At 46.8% G+C, this 22,214-nt stretch overlaps 1 protein-coding gene across 3 annotated transcripts in view; it reads right to left on the minus strand.

Annotated features, from left to right (window-relative positions):
* Positions 1–22,000, minus strand: part of ST8SIA5 (ST8 alpha-N-acetyl-neuraminide alpha-2,8-sialyltransferase 5) — a 73,999-nt gene extending 51,999 nt beyond the window's left edge. Inside the window, exon 1 of one of the 3 annotated variants that reach the window (XM_083155332.1) lies at positions 21,305–22,000. In XM_083155332.1, the coding sequence (XP_083011458.1) occupies positions 21,305–21,435 (131 nt within the window). In that variant the 5' untranslated portion in view covers positions 21,436–22,000. The remainder of the gene's footprint in view (positions 1–21,304) is intronic. The other 2 variants (XM_083155333.1, XM_083155334.1) reach the window with 2 other exon arrangements.
* Between the last annotated feature and the right edge of the window lie 214 nt (positions 22,001–22,214).

A 22,214-nucleotide genomic window follows, 5' to 3' on the forward strand; every position in this document is an offset into this window, starting at 1 on the left:
TAGCTCTTACTAACTGCTTTGGGGCTCATCTACATTTGGATATAATATACATTATAAAATGACTATTTTAAAAGATCCCTCCCAGATGTAGCAGTGCACACCCACGCTTCTAGGTGCCACGTTACCAATCTCTTTTCACAATCTCTCCATATATGGAACTAGACACGCCCTTTGGGTGGAGCATGACACGCCCCCTCAACCTGTGCAAAATTCTACTACCAACTATATTCTCCCTGAAACTCATTTTCAAAAGTAGGCAAGTATAATGTAACATGGAAGGTTGCACAGGGATTACTAGGGATTACTAGGCCCGTTCCCCTATGGATGACGGTGGTGGCAACTGTTGCTCCTTATGGGAAAACACATTCTCCCAGCAGAACTAGAGATGCAAACCTACACAACAACATAACAGTCTGTACACATAAGGGATATGTTATCCACATGGCATCCTACATCGGTAGCTGGGGCTACAACAAAGCTGCATAACATGGAAGCAGACCCAACGGTAGCCACCGTCATCTCCCCAGCAGGAGTCTGATGCTGGGCAGGGGGGCGGGGCAAGGGGCGTGTCCGCAAAATAGCATCACCACACACCAGACTCAGTGACGCAATGCTAAGATTACAGGCACAGGGCCAGATGCACTAAGCTTCAAAAGTGATAAAATAGAGAGTGATAAACAACCAGCCAATCAGCTCCTACCTGACATTTTTCAAACACAGCCTGTGACAAGGCAGGTAGGAGCTGATTGGCTGGCTGTTTATCACTCTGGATTTTATCACTTTTGAAGCTTAGAGAATCTGGCCCACTGTTTGGTAAGGGACAGGGCCACAATGCATACCTCCCAACAGTCCCTATTTTAGCGGGACAGTCCCGATTATTAGGGCCTGTCCCGCTGTCCCACCCGCGGGCGGCAGTGTCCCGCGGTGAGGGGGGGCTGTTGGGAGTCCCCCCTGTCGGCTGCCAAGCAGCGGGGAATAAATGCTGTGCGCATGCGCACAGCATCTATTCCCGCAGCCAGGGGGCTGGGGGCATGGCTAGAGGCTCACAGAGCCTCTGGGTCATGCCCCCATAGCGGCAAAATGGGGGCGTGGCCTCGCGGGAGAGCCGCGAGTATAGGCCACTGCATCAGCAGTGTCCCGTGTCCGGCGACCAGAAAGTTGGGAGGTATGCACAATGACCCATGGAACACATCATCGAACCCTACCACTCCGCTGCCTGCTGCTGGGGGGTTGTGTGTGGCAGCAGGGGATGGGGGGGAGGGGAATGCAGACAGGTGGTTTTGGTTTTGTTTCTTTGTAATTCATCATCATATTCTGGTATGTGTCTTGGTTTGGATTCAGTGTTTGGTTAACCCTTCGAGTGCCAAAATCTCTGCGAGAGATGCGCAAAATATCCGCTAAAAATGCCGGCGTCGCTCACATTTGTTATATAGATTCAAATCAAAAAAATGTTTGATTATATTCCCTATATAAGGTAACATTACAGGCCATTATGATGAATAACAATGTTTGCTTGGCAATTTGAGCACCTATTTCGACAAACTCCCTTGGCGCTCAAAGGGTTAAAAAAAAGTAATTGCTAAAAAAAAATAATAACTGATATATTTAGGGGGGTATTCAGACTTTTGCGTTAGGTAGTGTTAAGCGTAATCTGTTCACTTTTTCTTATTTTTTCGAATGCGAACTCTTATCGGGTATTCAAACTTTGATTTTTCCACAAAATCGTTGTTCGCGATTTTTGTGAAAGTTTCGTTTCTTTCGACCTTATTTATGCGAAAACTTCAGATTTTCGCATTTCGCTTTTTCGTAATATCAGTGTAATTTTCACTTTGGAATGTTTTCTCTTATTCACACTTTTTTAACGAACTTGTCTTCGCACTTTTTTCGGTGTATTTACGGGATTCTGTTAGCGCTTTTTTTCTGCCGCGTTACCATGTTATATTACCATTCTCCTTTTTATTTGTTCATATTTGTTATATTCGTTTGTTCCTTTGAATGCATTAGTTTAATTTTTCCCGTTCTTTTTACCAGAATTTATGTTATTGAATATATATTTAATTTTAAAGTAATATTATTTTTCTCCCATGATGCTCTGTTCTGACATGTGATCCATTTTTAAACCCAGAATGCTTGTTCTTACCACTCCCACACAGGAACGGGACCACACGCTGATATCTATCGAAAGGATTGCAGTCCGCAGTCCGTGTACGAAGTACTCCTCCCTCTTCGGCAAATGGCGTCTAATCACGAGGAGCGAATTCTTATATAGACTGCGTAGGGCGGAAATGCGGAAAGAGCAACTCCCTCTTTTCACCTCATTGGTCACATTTCGCGGGTGAATATCTTTTCACCTTTCAAGTCTGAATACACAAAAACTTCGCATAAGTGAAATCACTGCGCATTGCGAATTAACCGAAAAATAAAACACATCGCATTTTATACACTTATCGGACATCTCTGAATACCCCCCTTAGGCTTTTACTGTTGTATTGAACATATAAATTATGGTCTGGAAACTGGTAACACCCCTTTTGCGGCACCCCATGGGGGGAATAACTCAGGTACAAATTATGTATGCCTATCCTTAATACCTGGACTGGTGCCTCGAGGCCCGTGTTTGCACCAGACACTGGCGACTTGACTGAGGCTTAAGGTACGGAGGGCCTCATCATGCCTCAATGTCGCCTGTAGTTTGTGTATTGCTCCTTGCAATAAACGTGCCCGCTATAACACGCAGCACAAACGCCCTTCTATGTGCAGACAAGTAACGCTTTGTCTGTGGGTTTCCTGACACTCAGAGCGAGAGACAAGTGATTGACACATTATATGATTTTTATAATTGTTTCCAGATACTGGGCCCTGTTCCTAGAACTCCCCAAATCCATCTACAACTAGATAGAAGGTAATTATGTGCTCAGATCCAGGCTGCAATTTACATGCAGTCACCGGAGAGGAACCTGGTAATTTACTGCGAGAAAAGCCGTCAATGTTTCCAAACTGGGTTTCTGCTGACTCAGAGGCCTCAGCGTCTTCCATTCCCTTTGTGCTACGCGGCGAGGACATCATTATTTTATGGGGCTGATTCTGAGATGGCAGCAAAACAAACGGAGCAGGTAACTTTGCACCTGGATTATACCAAGCTGCAATGCAAGGAGGGGGACATGCATTTCTTGTTTTTGTATGCATGGTAAATACAGTACTGGCTGCTTTTGCATGTAGCACATGCGGAGCAGCTTTGTTTTTGAGTGCAAGATGTGCGGTCCCCACACGGCAGCCATAAAATTATACTTACCCCTTTCTGAGTCCCGGGGCGCTGCAGAAAAAAAATCACTGGGAAAATGACATGACGACCATTTTCCCAGTGTTTTCTTTTTTTCCCCTGCATGTGCAATAGAGATGTCCCTGGGAACAAGGCACGGGAGCCATGTTCTTGGAGACTGGACCATTGGGGTTATTCAGGTTCGTTCCTTTGCATGCGAATTTGCATGCGGGAACGATGTTCTTGAAGTGCGCAGAGTGCCTGCGGCCACGGCAAACTCGCAGCCTTGCGAGTCAACCAGAGAAAGGGCCCATGTACAGTAAACTCCTGCACATATCTGCACAGCTGTCAGAGAGGAGGGGGTCCTCATAAGGCCTATAGATGGGCTCTTTCGTCTCTTAAATGCCCCTGACCCCTCCAAAATGTGAATCTCTCTGCACGTTCCATCTGCCCCTGTGTAACGCAGGGATTCTCATAGCATCCCCGGATCTCCCCCAATGTGTTGTTTCTTGGATAAATGGTCTACAGTGTCTCGTCCGTGTCGACCTTTTGCTTTTGTCGAATTTCTGTATATGTCGATCTAGTATATGTCGACCATTCTTAGGTGTTGACGTACTCACTGTCGACCATTAGTGGTCGACCTACACATTTTTGACCTGCCGAAGGGATACCCAATGTGTTACTATCACAACTTTGCTACAACTCTGTGTAATAGAGACAGCTGTAGATAAGACGCCCAAACTGAACAAGCTCTGATACTGTCAGGACCTGGCCACCCCCCTTCTATGAGAACAAAAATGTATCAATGGAGGCACAAGCAGCAGCTGTGTGGGCACTTATTGGGTGATTCAGGTTGGATTGCTAGGCAGCAGACGTTTGCTTAATGCTGGACCAAAGCCCTCCCCTCGGGCGCAATTTATAACTGGGATCCGCATAATCGGTCAACAGTCAATAGGCCCACATGAAAAGGTCAACACAATACCGACACTGACAAAAAGTCAACACGCATTAGCTTAGGTCAACATTGACAAAAGGTTGACACAAATTGTTAACAGCAATGGCCCACACATAAAAGTTGACACAAGTTTTTCACAATTTTTGTGTGTGAACTTTTACATACTTTAACATCTACGTGGATGCCGACTGGAAACGGTAAAGTGTTAGGAAGCATGGCAAGCCATGAGAGGGTACCTGCTACACCGATTGGGGGTACACAAGCTCAGGGGTCAACATAGACACCAGAAAAAGGAGACCACCGCATGTCAACCTTTTAATGCATCAACTTTTGATTGTATCGTCTGTTGACCTTGTGCATGTCGACACTGTCTATGCTTTATCCATACCCAGAAAACCGACCCTTATAGAGCACGACAGACCCAACCATTCTGATGTTTCCGCAGCGCTGGCGCCATTAGGGGGCACACATGCATCCCTCCAGCTAATTGGCTGTTGCTGGGAAGCCGTCTCCTGCGATACCAGTCTTAGCTCAGAAGACACAAGGGAAGAAGAATCTGGATCCTTTTCCCCGTCTCTGGACCAGCGCTGGCGAAACAGGCTGTGCTGCTGGGAATGCTTCATTCCGCCGCTCAGTCCAAAACCTCAGCAAACTGCGGCACATTATCCAGAGGGCAGAGACATGAATGAAGGTCAGCACATGCTGGCAGGAGATAAGACTGAACGGGTTCTTTTGTACATGAAGGCGGATGACAATAGAGTGTATCTCCCTGTGTGTGTGTGTGTTACAGAGCCTCCACAGTCCTCGCCGGCATCATTTATTTACGGGAAAATTTAAATTTGAAATCTGTTTTTACGTCAGCTCCACCCAAGTACCACAGCTGTCGGTGCGTCAGAGATGAAGGGAAAGCAATATATATATATTATCACCAGAATTAATATATTTAAAAAATTTTTTTAGAATCCAATAGATTTTTTGTGAGGATATGGTGGCGACAAGAACATTGTGGCCTGACTCAGATTTGAACGCATACCTGATGGTTTAGGTCCAGATCTGATGGGGAACAGCGCATGTTTGCTCGCAGCCTGCCTTTAGACCTATGCTGTGGCATGTGTGGGATGGAGCAGGTGCAGCAACTGAAACTAGTATACATGACAATCTCGGGTTCTGCTCCTCCAGAGGGGTTGCAACCGCCTGCCTGAGATAACGTAGGCATGCGCAGTCTGGTGTACGGCTGTTAAATGGATTTCTAGCTATTCGCAGGCCTGTGATACTTTCAGAAGCTGATGTAAACTTGCTCTGGGCGGTATTTCATTTTGATAGGTCGGCATACACCTGATCACAGGGATATGTAAATTAGCAGTCCAATGATCCGGTATGAATTACACCCATTGTCTGTCAGCCATCCGGACACCTGTAAACAGTTATGCTGCCAACAGCGTTAAAACGCTCACATAAAATACAGTTAACGTTCCTTTCCATATGTGGCAGAACATACAAGTTATCAAAGCTTGGAAAAATAAAATCTTGAGAGATAAGTTACCAATGGAGCGGCCCCTAACTGTCATTATTCAAACAGAGCCTGTAACATGTAAGACAGAAGTTGCTTGGCTGGTACTTTGGGGGTGATTCAGGATAGTTTTCAAAGCACATTTGGCTTGCTAATGGACAAAACCATGCTGCACTGCAGGTGGGGCAGATGTTATGTGCAGAGAGTTAGATTTCGGTGAGTTATTTTGTTTCTGTGCAGGGTAAACACTGGCGGCATTATTTTTACTCGGAAATATAGATTTCAGATTAAACACTCCTCACCCAAATGTAACTCTCTCTGCACATGTTACATCTGCCCCAACTGCGGTGCAGCATGGATTTTGTCCATTAGCAAGCCAAGGCTCTCATTATGGTTTGCTCGGTAAACTGCAGAGGATGGCAGCTTACCAAGCTTCTGAGACACCACCCTGCCAAATACATGCCTGTCCCCCTCTGCCGCTGCCGTTTCCTCTCGCTACCATACACGGGGATGTCTCCGCTGCATAGTCACCGATCATCAAATGATTTCTCCTGGATTCGCAATTGGAAGTCACTGGGAACTGACTTTTAGTTGCGTGCGACAGGCCAAAGATGGTACGGGCGTCTATTGTGCTGTGACGTCAGCCGCCCGCTCCGGCACACATTGTCCTGTTCGCCCACCCATGGGAACACCCAGAGGAATGGGCGGTCCCCACCGCCATCCGCCCCGTGCCTGCCCCGTTCCTTGCAAAGGGGAGCTGCACATGCGCAAAATAGACCATGTGCAGAGCCCCAAACATCAGAATGGGGCCATAATCTCAGTCTAGCGACTGACCCCCCCAAATGTGCTTTGCAAACCAACCTGAATCGCCCCCTTTACCTCTCCCAATTCTCTCTCACCAGACTTTGGGCCTTATTCTGGTTGGTGCGGCCGGGCCGTACGCGTACGTCCCGGGGTTTTTTATGATCTGCGCATGCGTACATTCGCTAATGCGCAGGCGCGAACACTCCACAACGCTTACGGACGGGTCTCTACGTGCGAAAAAACCTGTACGCGAGTGTACGGGCATTGGGGGCGGCATAGGGGCGTGTTGAGGGGAGCGGCCGAAATAATGAGGGAAAATGGGCGTAAACATGGGCGTACACAAGGGTGTGCACCAAAAATGAGCGGTGCTACTACCGCACGATCGACTAAAGCACCGTTCATTTCGGACACAAAACAGGCGGCCGCCAACCGCCATCTCAAACCACCCCTACAGATACCGCATGCCAGCGTGCGCCTGGGTTTGCTAATTTACGCTGATTACTACCAAACACATACACCTGAATGTAATAAGCAATGCTGCAGTCTATTAAGTCCAAACCATGATTTTACTACCTGCAAGCCACACACAGCACTCAAACACATTGGAAGCTTATCTTTCTATACTTCTCGACATTTAAAGGTTTGTTTAATTTAAGGTAAGAATCTTTTTAAGACCTGCTTATATATGCTAAGGTAGGTATTTGTTAAACAGTTAGACACATTCACTACGTGCTTTCATAGACTTTACACAGTAGCACACTCAATCTACACAAGTCGACATGTGTCAACGTGTTCACTCTAATACAAACATAGGTTTTGTATTTATGATACAATAACATAAACCACATCTAACACCTACAAAGGATGTTTCAGCAATGTTTTAAGCCCATGGCCACTATTTTGCACATTAATTAATTCAATCAATTAATTAATTTTCATAATTATAGTTCAAAGGCAAGATTTGCAGGTCCATATATGTGAAGGGTATGCCAGCGTACACGGACGTACGCTCACTCTCACGAGCGGTGACATAAGCTGAGTTTTCTATTGAAAACAATAGGGACCCGTCCGTGCAAGCTGGCGTACGCTCAGATAGCCGCAAGAAGTCGGTGGGAAGACGGACGAGAGACGTCCGTAAACGGTGGCGTACGCTCTGTTGTACGCCAGTTGTCGGAGTGTAAGGGCTGGCCCGTCCGTGTACGTTGGCGTACGCTCAATTGTACGCCACTCCCCTTTGACGTTGTTTCTGGCCGTACGTATGCGGCTGAGTTGTGGGTGGACTTAACCCCAACGGCCGCGTGCGGATAGCGTACGTTAATAGCGAACGTACGCACGTTTGGCCGCTACGATCAGAATAACCTCCTATGATAAGGGACAGCAGCCTGGGAACGGTCAGCTGGGAGATCCCTGTGATCCCTGTCCAGTACACACTGGTGCTGATCCCTGATAAACACCAAATCTCCCATCAAAGGTCTGATTCAGTAGCGCTCGCTAAGTAGTGCTCCTCCACCGCCACCTGGCCGAACGGCATGGGTCAAAAGGTCGACATACATTAGGTTCGACAAGGCTTAGGTCGACACATAAAATAGGTCGACATGGCTAAGGGTCAGAAGGAGGACACAAGCATTAGGTAGACAATGGGAAGGTCGACAGTCAAAAAGGTCGACATGGGTTTCTCCCAAAAGCTGGCAAGCGTAGCGAGGCACTGAGAGGTGTCCGTGTCCACAGTTGCTGACACTGACACAAATAATAGGGAGAATAAAATAGTGTGCCAAGCGCATTTTGATGGTGTCCACGTCAACTATGTCAACATTTGGGACAAAAAATGAGAAAAACTCATGTCGACTTTTTGATTGTCGACCTTGCCATTGTCGACCTAATACTTGTGTCGACCTTCCAACCCAGTCGATAAGCCAGAAATGACCAGATTTTCATTCCAACCAGTCAGATTGGAAAGATAATCTTAGAGTGTGTATCCAACATAAATATAATAGGGTGGACAAGTAACACTTCAGAAGATTCTGATGCAATTCATCTGAAATAAATAAAAACAAAAAGTACTTTTGTAGTTTAAGGATGTCACTGCCCCGGATCGCATCGTATGCAAATGCAATTTAGCACATCCCCACTATCCACGTCAGCCTGAAGCGTGACGAGCGCAGCGAGCCCTGCGAGGGGACGCGGTACGCATCCTCCCGACCTGTTCATACCCCCACTATACACGTCGGCGTGGAGCTGATTTTATAAAGTGCGGTGAGCGCAGCGAGCCACCGAGCCTGAAGCGTGACGAGCGCAGCGAGCCCCGCAAGGGGAGGCGGAAAACGAGCACAAAGCGTGGCGAGCACAGCGAGCCCCGGGAGGGGACGCAGAATACACAGCAAATAATCTGCGGCCACTCGCCACGGTTCAGGCTCATTTTTCCGAATTTGCTCACTACGCTTACCACACTTTATACAGTCAACTCCACGCCAACGTGGATAGTGGGGGTATGAACAGGTCAGGAGGACGCGTACCACGTTTCTTCGATTTGCATACGATACGATCCGGGGGCAGTGGCGCCGTGAAACTACACAAGTACCAAACAAACACTCCAAAGAGCACCAGACTTCTTCAGAATCGATAAATCCTTGGTACAGCGCCAAAGATGTGTAGTTCGGGCATATCTGACACGGGACTGCAAAACGGATGGGAGGAGCCGACCCATGTGACACTTTTCATCAGATTTGCCAGTCAGATGTGTCGTAATCGGACAAAGGCCCTTATTCAGGTTGGTTCTGTAAGTTGCGAATATTGCAGCTCACCGAGGGCCTGAGACGTCGCCTGCTCGCTCTTGTACTTTACTCATTTCTGTACACTGTAATTTGGCGCTCTGCATCCCTTGTGGCGCCATATAAATAACGGATAATAACTGCATTATTTAACAAGCAGAGGTAAAAGCCCTGATCTAACTGCGGCTACAGCGACAGATAAAAGCGCTTAGCACGGAGCTGAGTCAGCCCCACCAAGGAGAATATAAATCAAGGTAAAAATAAAAAACACCGCACAACGCCTGATAAATGGCTGCTGTTACCCAGCGTAATGGAGCCAAAGCTGTTTTGGAAGAAAATGAAAATCTTTTACCTCAGGAGAGAGCTGAATATAGACTCGCAGGCGCTGGGGAACACAGAGCTGACATCTTACAAAATAACGACTCGGCCCGATCCAGATGTCTCTGGCTGAACTTCCGGGGATTCTGGCGGATCAGCGCCACTGCGGTTCTGCATCACCAGTCTAAAACTTCGAATAGATTATTTATTTCAGTTCCCCTCATTTATATTGGTGATAAAACAGGGGCCAGATGCACTAAGCTTCAGAAGTGATAAAATGGAGAGTGATAAACAATCAACCAATCAGCTCCTGCCGGACATTTTACAAACACAACCTGTGACATGACAGGTAGGAGCTGATTGGCTGGTGGTTTATCATTCTCCATTTTATCACTTTTGAAGCTTAGTGCATCTGGCCCACAGACTTGCGCTGATCGGATCACATTGGCATACACATACGGGGGAGGGGGGGGTTCATACAGGCAGGCGGTGGCGTCACCGATAATGCCATGCTGCATGCCAGGACGCAGCTCGAATTGGTAACGCCGCAGGAGGGGTGGCGCCACCTAGTGCCGCATTCCATGTAAGCAGCAGCGATAGCAACTTCACCGCAGCTGAATCAGGCCCAATGTCGCTCGATATACATTCAGGGGTACATTTATTCCAACTTCTTAAAATGTAAAGAGGTGATGTTGCCCATAGCAACCAGTTTGTCCATCATTTCTCTATTGCATCAGAGAACATGCTTGACAGAATCTGATTTGTTGCTAGGGGAAACCACATCTTTTCCCGTTTAGAAGGTTTAGTAAATTTACCCCTCAGTGTTTGGGTGTGCGGTCATAGTGCCAACAGCAATTAGGTCGAGAGTGTCTATATAGCCCCCAAAAGGTTGACATGCACAAGGTTGACATGGCAAAGAGGTCGACACAGGAATTGACGACACATGATAAGGTTGACATGAGTTTTTCCCATTTTAGGGTGTAAATTTGTACTTTTGAGCACGCGGACCCCCAATTAGTGAACTGCATTCTCTGGCAAGGCGGTAAAGAGTCATGTGACCTTCAATAAGCCACGCCCTATATCTAAGAATGCAGATTCTATCGATTATATATATGACCAACAACCCATCTTCAATAGAACTCCCATCTTAGGGCCGGGCAGGTAACCCCCCCCCCCCCCCAAATCTGCTCACTAGCATGCGAGCGGATGTGTTTGCCTAAGAAGGCATCAGCTCGTGTTCGCAGGGGTACGCCGAGCGCTTCTAAGGCACGCCCATAAAACGCTGGACGTTCCCCTTGCCCGCCCTCTGCCCACCCATCCTGGAGCGAACACTTCCGTGAGCTTAAAACTTGCCGTAGACGGTCGCTCCGGGGGTTTGCACATGTGCATACCCCAAACATCGGCCGGGACAGCGAATTCGGCCTGCAGCGAGCGGTTCTGAATCACCCCCTTAGTAAATGAACCTCTGTGGGCCTCATTCAGAGCCATACGCAGGATTGGCAGAATTACTTTGGGTGCTAGTTGGATTTTGTGCTCTAACGCTCATGTCTGAGTTTTCACGTTGCTCGTAGTGTTCCTGTGTGCGTCCCACCTGCATCTGGGCACCTAGGGGGCAATGACCGGCTGTTCTGAGTGGGCAGGCGTAAAGGATATTGGCGCAGACACGGTTAAAGTACAATACGGGCAGGATGTGGGTAAGTGTGCCAGAAATGGTCTCTCCGTGTGACTCCTATCCCGACGCATCTCTGAAGGCCGCTGCTTGCACTGACGCTACTGCAACGCTGCCATAACTCGCCCACGGAACGCATATATTGTGACGTGGCACTATTCATTTATTTTTCATTATATTTGCACTTTATTCACTTTACAACTCACCTGGGCACTTCTCTCCAGCCTATAACAGTTACTTCAGTGCTGATTGGTCGTTAGGTCGACTTGATCTAGGTCGACAGTCAAAAGGTCGACATGGGGGTTTTCACTGTTTTTTTGACCCGAAAGTCGACACAGTCAACATGGACACCGTTTTAAGTGCACCGCGTCCCCTCGCACACTATTTTATTCTCCCACCACGACCTAGTGGATGGTAGGGCCTGAAATACCGCACATGTCGGCTCAAAAAACAGTGAAAAACCCCCATGTCAACCTAGACCATGTCGACCTAATGACCTGTCAATCTTGTGCCATGTTGACCTAGACCCCTGTTGACCTTCCAGTATGTCGACCTAGTGGTGTCAACCTAATGACTGGGCTATCTTTAGGTCGACCAACCGACCATATCTCGTTCAGTGCAAACTTAGATCTGCGTGCACATTCTGAGAGAAGTGGGCGGTCAGCTGCCCGCTCCCCACCCCGCGTCATCAGCCCATTAGCAGGAGAACGCCCAGAAACCGCTGCCACCCCCCCTCCCCCCCCCCCCCACTGCTGCCACCCCCCCCCCCCCCCCCCCAGCCACCGGCCATGAAGATGTTTGTTTGCCGTGGCCGCACGCACCCAGTGCATGTACATACAATAAACATCGACCCCGTGCGAACGAGCCTGAATAAGGTCCTATGTTCATGGTTTCCCCACTGACAACTTCGGCTCTACAATGTCCACACAAGGCTGCATATAGGATGAATGGTGTTCCTGCAGCCGGGATACATGGTGCTACGCGGGCACGCCTGTATGTAACTACACAGCAGAACACGTGGATAGTAGTAAATTAATCGATATAATGTAATGGATCCATCAGGATAGTAGCAGCCTCCATAGCTCAGTTCCTGGGTCTGACACCGGATACTAAGTCCCCGGAGGGGGGTATACGGGAAGACACGGTACCCTGTAATAACATGTCAGCCTATAGTGATCTGGTCACATGACAGTGTCTATAAATAGGATCGCTGCTCTCTAATACAGAGCACTTACTGACCCCCTAACTGCACGCATCAGCAGGTGACGTCACTACTGCCCCCCCCCCCTCTCTCGTGTCTGCAATGCAGAGTAGCAGGTGTGGGAGAAACCGCGTACTGTATCCCCGACGCAGGATGTTGGGAGGTACTTGTGTACTTTCACGGCTCCTATCGCATGCCATCGCATGCCATATGTAGTGGCATGCGATGGCATGCGATGGCATGCGATGCGATTTCCCCGTGTTTTTCTGCATTTTTATAAAATCGCATGCGATCTGATGCGATGCGATGTCATTTTTCACAGAAATTATTGACATGAGTTGACATCATGTAAAATGCACCCCAAATGTCATTTTTCACACTGTACCACCCCCACTATCAACGGCAACGCGGTACGCGTCCTACGACCTTTTCATACCCCCACTATCCACGTCGGCGTGGAGTTGAGAATAGAAAGTGTGGCGAGCGCAGCGAGCCACCGAGCCCGAAGCGTGGCGATCGCAGCGAGCCCCGCTGAATAACATCCTAAGGCTGTTTATGATGTCATCTAGTCACATGATAAGCCTACTGATACATGACAAGTCTCAACATACATGCGTTTAACAAGTGATTATCTATCTATCTATCTATCTATCTCAGGGTTGTCTACCCTCCCGGAATGGCCGGGAGGGTCCCGAAAATCGGGAACCGCTTTAAAGCCAATGTCCTGTCTTAATAGTTTTAGCATAGAACAGTCCAGGGAGCTGCAGCAGCCGTGACCGCCTGTGTAATTACAAGAGGTAGCAGACGCTTACACGAACGCTTTCCAGTTATATAAATAGAAACGTTCTCGCCTAGAAAGGAAACTTCCCTCCATCCCAGCAGAAGTCACTTGTACACCGCAGAACACCCGCTCTGCAGCCAAAATGCAGCTTTCCCCCCAAATATCCTCATACAAAGCTGCACGCTGCTGCCAAGCGGAGATTATATCCCCGGGACTCTCCCCTGCGGCCAGCAGCACTCTGTGTTTTATTGTTGGGAATTTATTATTCACTTTACAGTTTTCTTATTTGAATTATTGGTACTTATGTATTATCTGGGCTCCCATGTTAAATGCAACCCATTTTTTCATACCCCTACTATCCAACTACGCATGGAGTTGATTTTATATAGTGTGGCGAGCGCAGCGAGCAACCGTGCCCGAAGCGTGGCGAGGGGACGCGGTCTCATAAGAAAAACGGGAGCCCAGATATTACATAAGTACCGAATTTTTTACATTTGAGCGATGTGGATACATGGGAGAGGGGCACATTCCGGAATTGGCCTGTAACTCTCATTGCACCCAGGCAACCCTTCCTGCAGCGCGCCTCCATGTCTGTGTGACTGCGGCATGATCCAGTAGAGGATACTGATTGTGTAGTGATTAGTGGGGGTCATTCAGACGACCTGCTCGTGCACATGTGTATGGATTGTAGCGTGCATGCACAAGGAGTCGTGTGCTGTAGGTAGCTGGTGTGGCCCGATGTTCCGGAGTCCAGGCTGTTCCGGATTTCACCTAATCCCTGATAAATCCATAGGGGTGAGGAACTGGTGGCTCAGCAGAGCTTAATACAGGTCCGCCGTAATTACATCAGTGTCGCAGATGTTCACCCCTGGATTGCGCACAGCTATGTGACACTGCAAACAGGAGTAATAATCCTACATGCGCAATTACCTCTCTCTGCGTTATCACCAGAGACACGCTGTTACAGTATTTCTATAGGAAATGGTGCTACCACCCGCTCTTGCAGTGTATACAGATCTATAGGTGATGGTACTGCCACCTACACTCCCAGTGTACACAGATCTATATGTAATAGTGCTGCCACCCACTCTCACAGTGTACACAGATCTATAGATTATGGTACTGTCACCCACTCTCCTAGAGTACACAGATCTATAGGTGATGGTACTGTCACCCACTCTCCTAGAGTACACAGATCTATAGGTGATGGTACTGCCACCCGCTCTCCTAGTGTACACAGATCTATAGCTGATGGTGCTGCCATCCACTCTCCTAGTGTACACAGATCTATAGCTGATGGTGCTGCCACCTACCGTCACAGTGTACACAGATCTATATGTAATGGTACTGCCACCCGTTCTCCTAGTGTATACAGATCTATAGATTATGGTACTGTCACCCATTTTTGCCATGTATACAGATCTATAGGTGATGGAATTGCCACCCACTCTCTTAGTGTACACAGATCTATAGGTAATGGTACTGCATCCCGCTCTCCTAGTGTACACAGATCTATAGGTGATGGTACTACCACCCGCTCTCCTAGTGTACACAGATCTATAGATTATGGTACTGTCACCCATTCTTGCCGTGTACACAGATCTATAGGTGATGGAATTGCCACCCGCTCTCCTAGTGTACACAGATCTATAGGTAATGATACTGCCACCTACAATCACAGTGGACACAGAGCTACAGGTAATGGTACTGCTGCTCACTCACCCAATGTACATACACCTATAGGTAATGGTGTTCATTAAAGGTAAAGGTTCCAGTAATGTCACCCACTCTCACAGTGTACACAGATCTATAGTACCAGCCATATCTCCCACTTCTCCCACTCGCAGGGGGGGGGGGGGGGGGGGAACAGATCTATAGGTACCAGAAATGTCAACTACTCTTGCAGTGCACACCGATCTATAGGTACCCGTAATGTAACCCCCCCTCTCGCAGTGTACACAGATCAATAGGTACCAGAAATGTCACTGACTCTCACAGTGTACACAGATCTATAGGTACGAGTAATGTCACCCACTCTCACGGTGTACACAGATCTATAGGTACCCATGTCACCCCCTCTCGCAGGGTACTTAGATCTACAGGTGCAAGTAATGTCACCCACTTCCCCACTGTCCACAGATCTATAGGTACAAATAATGTCTCCCAGTGTACACAAATCTATAGGTGATGGTAATGACACTGACTCTTGTAGTGTACACAGATCTTATAGGTTACAGTCATGTCTCCCATTGTTGCAGTGTACACAGATCTATAGGTACCAGTAATGTCACCCACTATCACAATGTACACAGATCTATGGGTGCCAGTAATGCCGCCCACTTTCACAGTGTCCACAGATGTATAGGTACAAGTAATGTCTTGCAGTGTACACAAATCTATAGGTGATGATAATTACACTGACTCTCGAAGTGTACACCGATCTATAGGTACCCGTAATGACTCCCATTCTTGCAGTGTATACAGATCTATAGGTACCAGTAATGTCCTCCACTCTCGCAGTATACACAGACGTATACATGTACCAGTAATGTCACCCACTCACAGTGTACACAGATCTATAGGTATCAGTAATGTCAGTCACTCTCACAGTGTACACAGATATATAGGTATCAGTAATGTCAGTCACTCTCACAGTGTACACAGATATATAGGTATCAGTAATGTCAGTCACTCTCGCAGTGTACACAGATCTATAGGTACAAGCAGTGCTATTTTTCAGCAGGAACCAGCAGGAATTCAGTTCCTGAAACTCTAGCTAAATCATCAGGAACTGGGTTCCCAAACCTGTTCTAGGCCAGAATATAATTTCTATAAGATACGTATTATCCTGTATCCTGTGTCCCCTGTGTGTGCCTTTATTTCTAAATACAATATATACATCCCTCTCTCTCTCTCCCCCTGGGCGAAATGTAATAGGGTGCGTTTTTTTAGACTAAAAAAAAATCGCACCAAATCGCACCTTTAAAAATCGCGTTTTTTGCCGCGAATTCGCATATGTAATGAGATGCGATTTCGCGGTAAAAAGTGCGATTTTTTACCGCGATTTTCAACCTATTAAATGTGCGATTTTCGGAAAATGTGCGATTTCGGCCGTTTTTGACCAAAAATCGCACATGTCTAAAAAATCGCACCCTATTACATTTCGCCCCCTATCTTTCCTTCTCTTTCTACCTTTATTTGATTGATCCACCCCCAGATATGGAGCTCCTGGACCTATTTTCCAGAAAAATTGTACTGGGTACAATTAATGTCTCTCAGTGTACACAGATATATAGGTGATGTTAATGCCTACCACTCTCACAGTATACACTGATCTATAGGTGCCAGTAATATCACCCATGCTCACAGTGTACACAGATCGATGGGTACCAGTAATGTCTCCCACTCTCGCAGTGTGAACAGATCTATAGGTGCCAGTAATATCACCCACGCTCACAGTGTACACAGATCTATGGGTACCAGTAATGTCACCCACTCTTGCCGTATACACAAATCTATAAGTATCAGTCATGTCACCCACCCTCATGGTGTACACAGATATATAGGTAACAGTAATCTCTCCCATTCTCGCAGTGTATGCAGATCTATAGGTACCAGTCATGTCTCTTATGCTGACAGTGTACACAGATCTATAGGTACCATTAATGTCACCCACGCTCATGGTGTACACATATCTATAGGTACCATTAATGCCACCCGCGCTCATGGTGTACACAGATCTATAGGTACCATTAAGGACTCCCATGAGCATGGTATACACAGATCTGTAGGTACCCTTAATGTCACCCATGCTCATGGTGTACCCAGATAGGTTACAGTACTGTCGCCGCTCATGGTGTACGCAGATCTATAGGTACAAGTAATATCTCCCATGCTCACAGAGTACACAGATCTATAGGTACCAGTAATGTCTCCCATGCTCACAGTGTACACAGATCTATAGGTACCAGTAATATCACCCATGCTTACAATGTACACAGATCTATAGGTACCAGTAATGTCTTCCACGCACATGGTGTAGACCGATCTATAGGTACCATTAAGGTGTCCCACGCTTAGGATGTACACAGATCTATAGTTATCAGTAATGTCTCCAACGCGCATGGTGTACACAGATATTTAGGTACCATTAATGTCATCCACGCTCATGGTGTACACAGATCTATAGGTACCATTCATGTATCCCAGGCTCATGGTGTAAACAGATCTATAGGTGCCATTAAGGTCTCCCACGTTCACAGTTTACACAGATCTACCAGTAATATCACACATGCTCACAGTTTACACAGATCTATAGGTACCAGTAATATCACCCATGCTTACAATTTACATAGAGCTATAGGTACCATTAAGGTCTCCCACACGTGTGGTATACACAGATCTATAGGTACCATTAATGTCACCCACGCTCATGAGGAACACAGATCTATAGGTGTCATTAATGTCACCCACGCTCATTGTGTACACAGATCTATAGGTACCATTAAGGTCTCCCACGTTCACAGTTTACACAAATCTACCAGTAACATCACCCATGCTCACAGATTACACAGATCTATAGGTACCAGTAATATCACCCATACTTACAGTTTACACAGATCTATAGGTACCATTAAGGTCACCCACACTCATGGGGTACACAGATCTATAGGTACCATTAAGGTATCCAACACACAGGGTGTACATAAATCTATAGGTACCATTAAGATGTTCCATATTCACAGTTTACACAGATCTACCAGTAATATCACCCATGCTCACCGTTTACACAGATCTATAGGTACCATTAATATTGTCCATGCTTACAGTTTACACATATCTATAGGTACCATTATGGTCTCCCACACATGTGATGTACACCGATCTATAGGTACCATTAATGTCACCCATGCTCTTGGTGTACACAGATCTATAGGTACCAGTAATGTCTCGCACACTCACAGTGTACACAAATATATAGGTACCAGTAATGTCTCCTATACTGACAGTGTACACATATCTATAGGTACCCATAATATCACCTATGCTCACAATGTACACAGATCTATAGGAACCAGTAATGTGTCCCACGCTCATGGTGTAAACAGATCTATAGTTATTAGTAATGTCTCCAACGCGTATGGTGTACACAGATCTTTATGTACCATTCATGTCACCCACGCTCATGGTGTGTGGTGTAGACCGATCTATAGGTATCATTAAGGTGTCCCACGCTCATGGTGTAAACAGATCTATAGTTATCAGTAATGTCTCCAACGCGCATGGTGTACACAGATCTTTAGGTACCATTCATGTCATCCACGCTCATGGTGTACACAGATCTATAGGTACCATTCATGCATCCCAGGCTCATGGTGTACACAGTAATGACACCCACTGTCACAGTGTACACAGATCTATAGGTACCAGTAATGTCACAAACTGTCACAGTGTACTCAGATCTATAGGTTCCAGTAATGTCACCCACTCTAATGGTGTACACAGATCTATAGGTACCATTAATATACTCATGCTCATGGTGTGCACAGATCTATACGTACCATTAATGTAATCCATGCTCATGGTGTACACAGATATATAGGCTCCAGTAATGTCATCCACTCTCATGGTGTACACAGATCTATAGGTACCGTACATGTCTCCCATGACCATGATGTACACAGATCTATAGGTACCATTCATGTATCCCAGGCTCATGGTGTAAACAGATCTATAGGTGCCATTAAGGTCTCCCACGTTCACAGTTTACACAGATCTACCAGTAATATCACACATGCTCACAGTTTACACAGATCTATAGGTACCAGTAATATCACCCATGCTTACAATTTACATAGAGCTATAGGTACCATTAAGGTCTCCCACACGTGTGGTATACACAGATCTATAGGTACCATTAATGTCACCCACGCTCATGAGGAACACAGATCTATAGGTGTCATTAATGTCACCCACGCTCATTGTGTACACAGATCTATAGGTACCATTAAGGTCTCCCACGTTCACAGTTTACACAAATCTACCAGTAACATCACCCATGCTCACAGATTACACAGATCTATAGGTACCAGTAATATCACCCATACTTACAGTTTACACAGATCTATAGGTACCATTAAGGTCACCCACACTCATGGGGTACACAGATCTATAGGTACCATTAAGGTATCCAACACACAGGGTGTACATAAATCTATAGGTACCATTAAGATGTTCCATATTCACAGTTTACACAGATCTACCAGTAATATCACCCATGCTCACCGTTTACACAGATCTATAGGTACCATTAATATTGTCCATGCTTACAGTTTACACATATCTATAGGTACCATTATGGTCTCCCACACATGTGATGTACACCGATCTATAGGTACCATTAATGTCACCCATGCTCTTGGTGTACACAGATCTATAGGTACCAGTAATGTCTCGCACACTCACAGTGTACACAAATATATAGGTACCAGTAATGTCTCCTATACTGACAGTGTACACATATCTATAGGTACCCATAATATCACCTATGCTCACAATGTACACAGATCTATAGGTACCAGTAATGTCTCCCACACTCATGGTGTAAACAGATCTATAGTTATTAGTAATGTCTCCAACGCGTATGGTGTACACAGATCTTTATGTACCATTCATGTCACCCACGCTCATGGTGTGTGGTGTAGACCGATCTATAGGTATCATTAAGGTGTCCCACGCTCATGGTGTAAACAGATCTATAGTTATCAGTAATGTCTCCAACGCGCATGGTGTACACAGATCTTTAGGTACCATTCATGTCATCCACGCTCATGGTGTACACAGATCTATAGGTACCATTCATGCATCCCAGGCTCATGGTGTACACAGTAATGACACCCACTGTCACAGTGTACACAGATCTATAGGTACCAGTAATGTCACAAACTGTCACAGTGTACTCAGATCTATAGGTTCCAGTAATGTCACCCACTCTAATGGTGTACACAGATCTATAGGTACCATTAATATACTCATGCTCATGGTGTGCACAGATCTATACGTACCATTAATGTAATCCATGCTCATGGTGTACACAGATATATAGGCTCCAGTAATGTCATCCACTCTCATGGTGTACACAGATCTATAGGTACCGTACATGTCTCCCACGACCATGATGTACACAGATCTATAGGTACCCATCATGTCTCCCACGCTCATGATGTAAACAGATCTATAGGTACCAGAAATGTAATCTACTCCGATTGTGGACACAGATCTATAGGTACCAGTCATGTCTCCCACGCTCATGGTGTACACAGACCTATAGGTACCAGTAATGTCTCCCACGCTCATGGTGTACACAGATCTATAGGTACCAGTCATGTCTCCCACGCTCATGGTGTACACAGATCTATAAGTACCAGTCATGTCTCCCACGCTCATGGTGTACACAGATCTATAGGTACCAGTCATGTCTCCCACGCTCATGGTGTATGGCGACACACTGTTACAGACCTCTCAGTGAAAGTTACACACAGTCCAATAACATGCGCACAGAAATCCCCTACATATGATTGCAAGCTCTCCGGGCCAGAGAATAGGAAGCGTGCAGCATACACCACTAAATCTCAGCAGCCCCCATTATGCTGTAAGCCAATAGATAAGATGTAAATAAGTTTTACAAGTGATATCCCTAATTCCATCTCCCCTTTGCTGCAGAAGCTGCATCCCTCCGTGCTGGGGGTGCACCTGGGAACCCCATCCCCATCACATACCGGGCATGTACCATGTAACACAGCAGTACCACATCATCACATACCGGGCATGTACCATGTAACACAGCAGTACCACATCATCACATCTGGTACACTGTTACCAACCTGTGACCTTAGCAAGACACATGCGTGACAACCCCATGTACATTACACATGTGTGGGACACAAATACACCATTACACTGACAGGACAAGTGTGTGGTGGGGGTCAGACTTGGCACATGGGTTGTTAAGGGTTAATGCCCTGTAAGTGGGCACTTACCTCTTAATGTAGTTTCTGCCATACAGGATCTGTTGCAGCAAGGTCACCAGGGCAAAAGCACAGATGAAGATAAAGAATAAAGTTCTGTTACCCAGCAGGTCCCTGCTGGAGGAGGGGTCCGAGTACCCCATGCCCAGGGTACCCCACCACAATGCCAGGGAGAGGGATGCTGATGTCTCTGAAGCTGTTTATTTATCGCAGGTCTGCAGGGGGAAGATGCCCTTGTTATTCACAGTGGTGCAAGCATGGCAAGCCCCTCGCCCAGCCCCCCATCCAGAGGACAAGGTGCCCCATTGTGCTGCCTCAGTGGCTCCCTCTCTGCCCTGCGCCCAGGGTAAAGTTTCCAAGAGCCCAGGACGTGGGTAACATGCAAAAGAAGGCTGGTGGTCCCCCCCTCTTCCAGCTTAGAGGGGTGGCATTAATGCAGAGCTCAGTGTGACTGTCTCTCCCTCCTCCTCCCCCCTCCAGTAATCTTCCAGCAGCAGCAGCAGGCTGATGTTCCAGATGACTGGGGAGAGACATGGACTAGCTCCCCATGTATGTGCTGGCTACAGCATCTCCGTTTCCTCTATATCCCTGCAATGATCAGCAGCTGCTGCATTCTGCCCATACACAGAGCTGGCGGCTGCATTGTGCCCATACACAGAGCTGTCGGCTGCATTGTGCCCACAGAGCTGCATTATCCTACAGTAGCTCTCTCCGCGCTGATCAGATGGCTGAGGCTCCCCTGGCTGCACACAGCCAAGGTCACACTGCATCTGCCCAAGGACACTGCTCCTGCCTGGTGCTGGCTGCCTGCAGATTCTCCTCCTGCATTACAGCATTATATATATACCTGCTGCTGCTACACCTACAGTATACTCTATACACAGTACCCTGATGTAGGAAGAGGGTAAAAGCCGGAAACATA

Source organism: Crinia signifera, chromosome 1 (assembly GCF_055691185.1).
Source record: "Crinia signifera chromosome 1, ASM5569118v1, whole genome shotgun sequence".
NCBI lineage: Eukaryota > Metazoa > Chordata > Amphibia > Anura > Myobatrachidae > Crinia > Crinia signifera.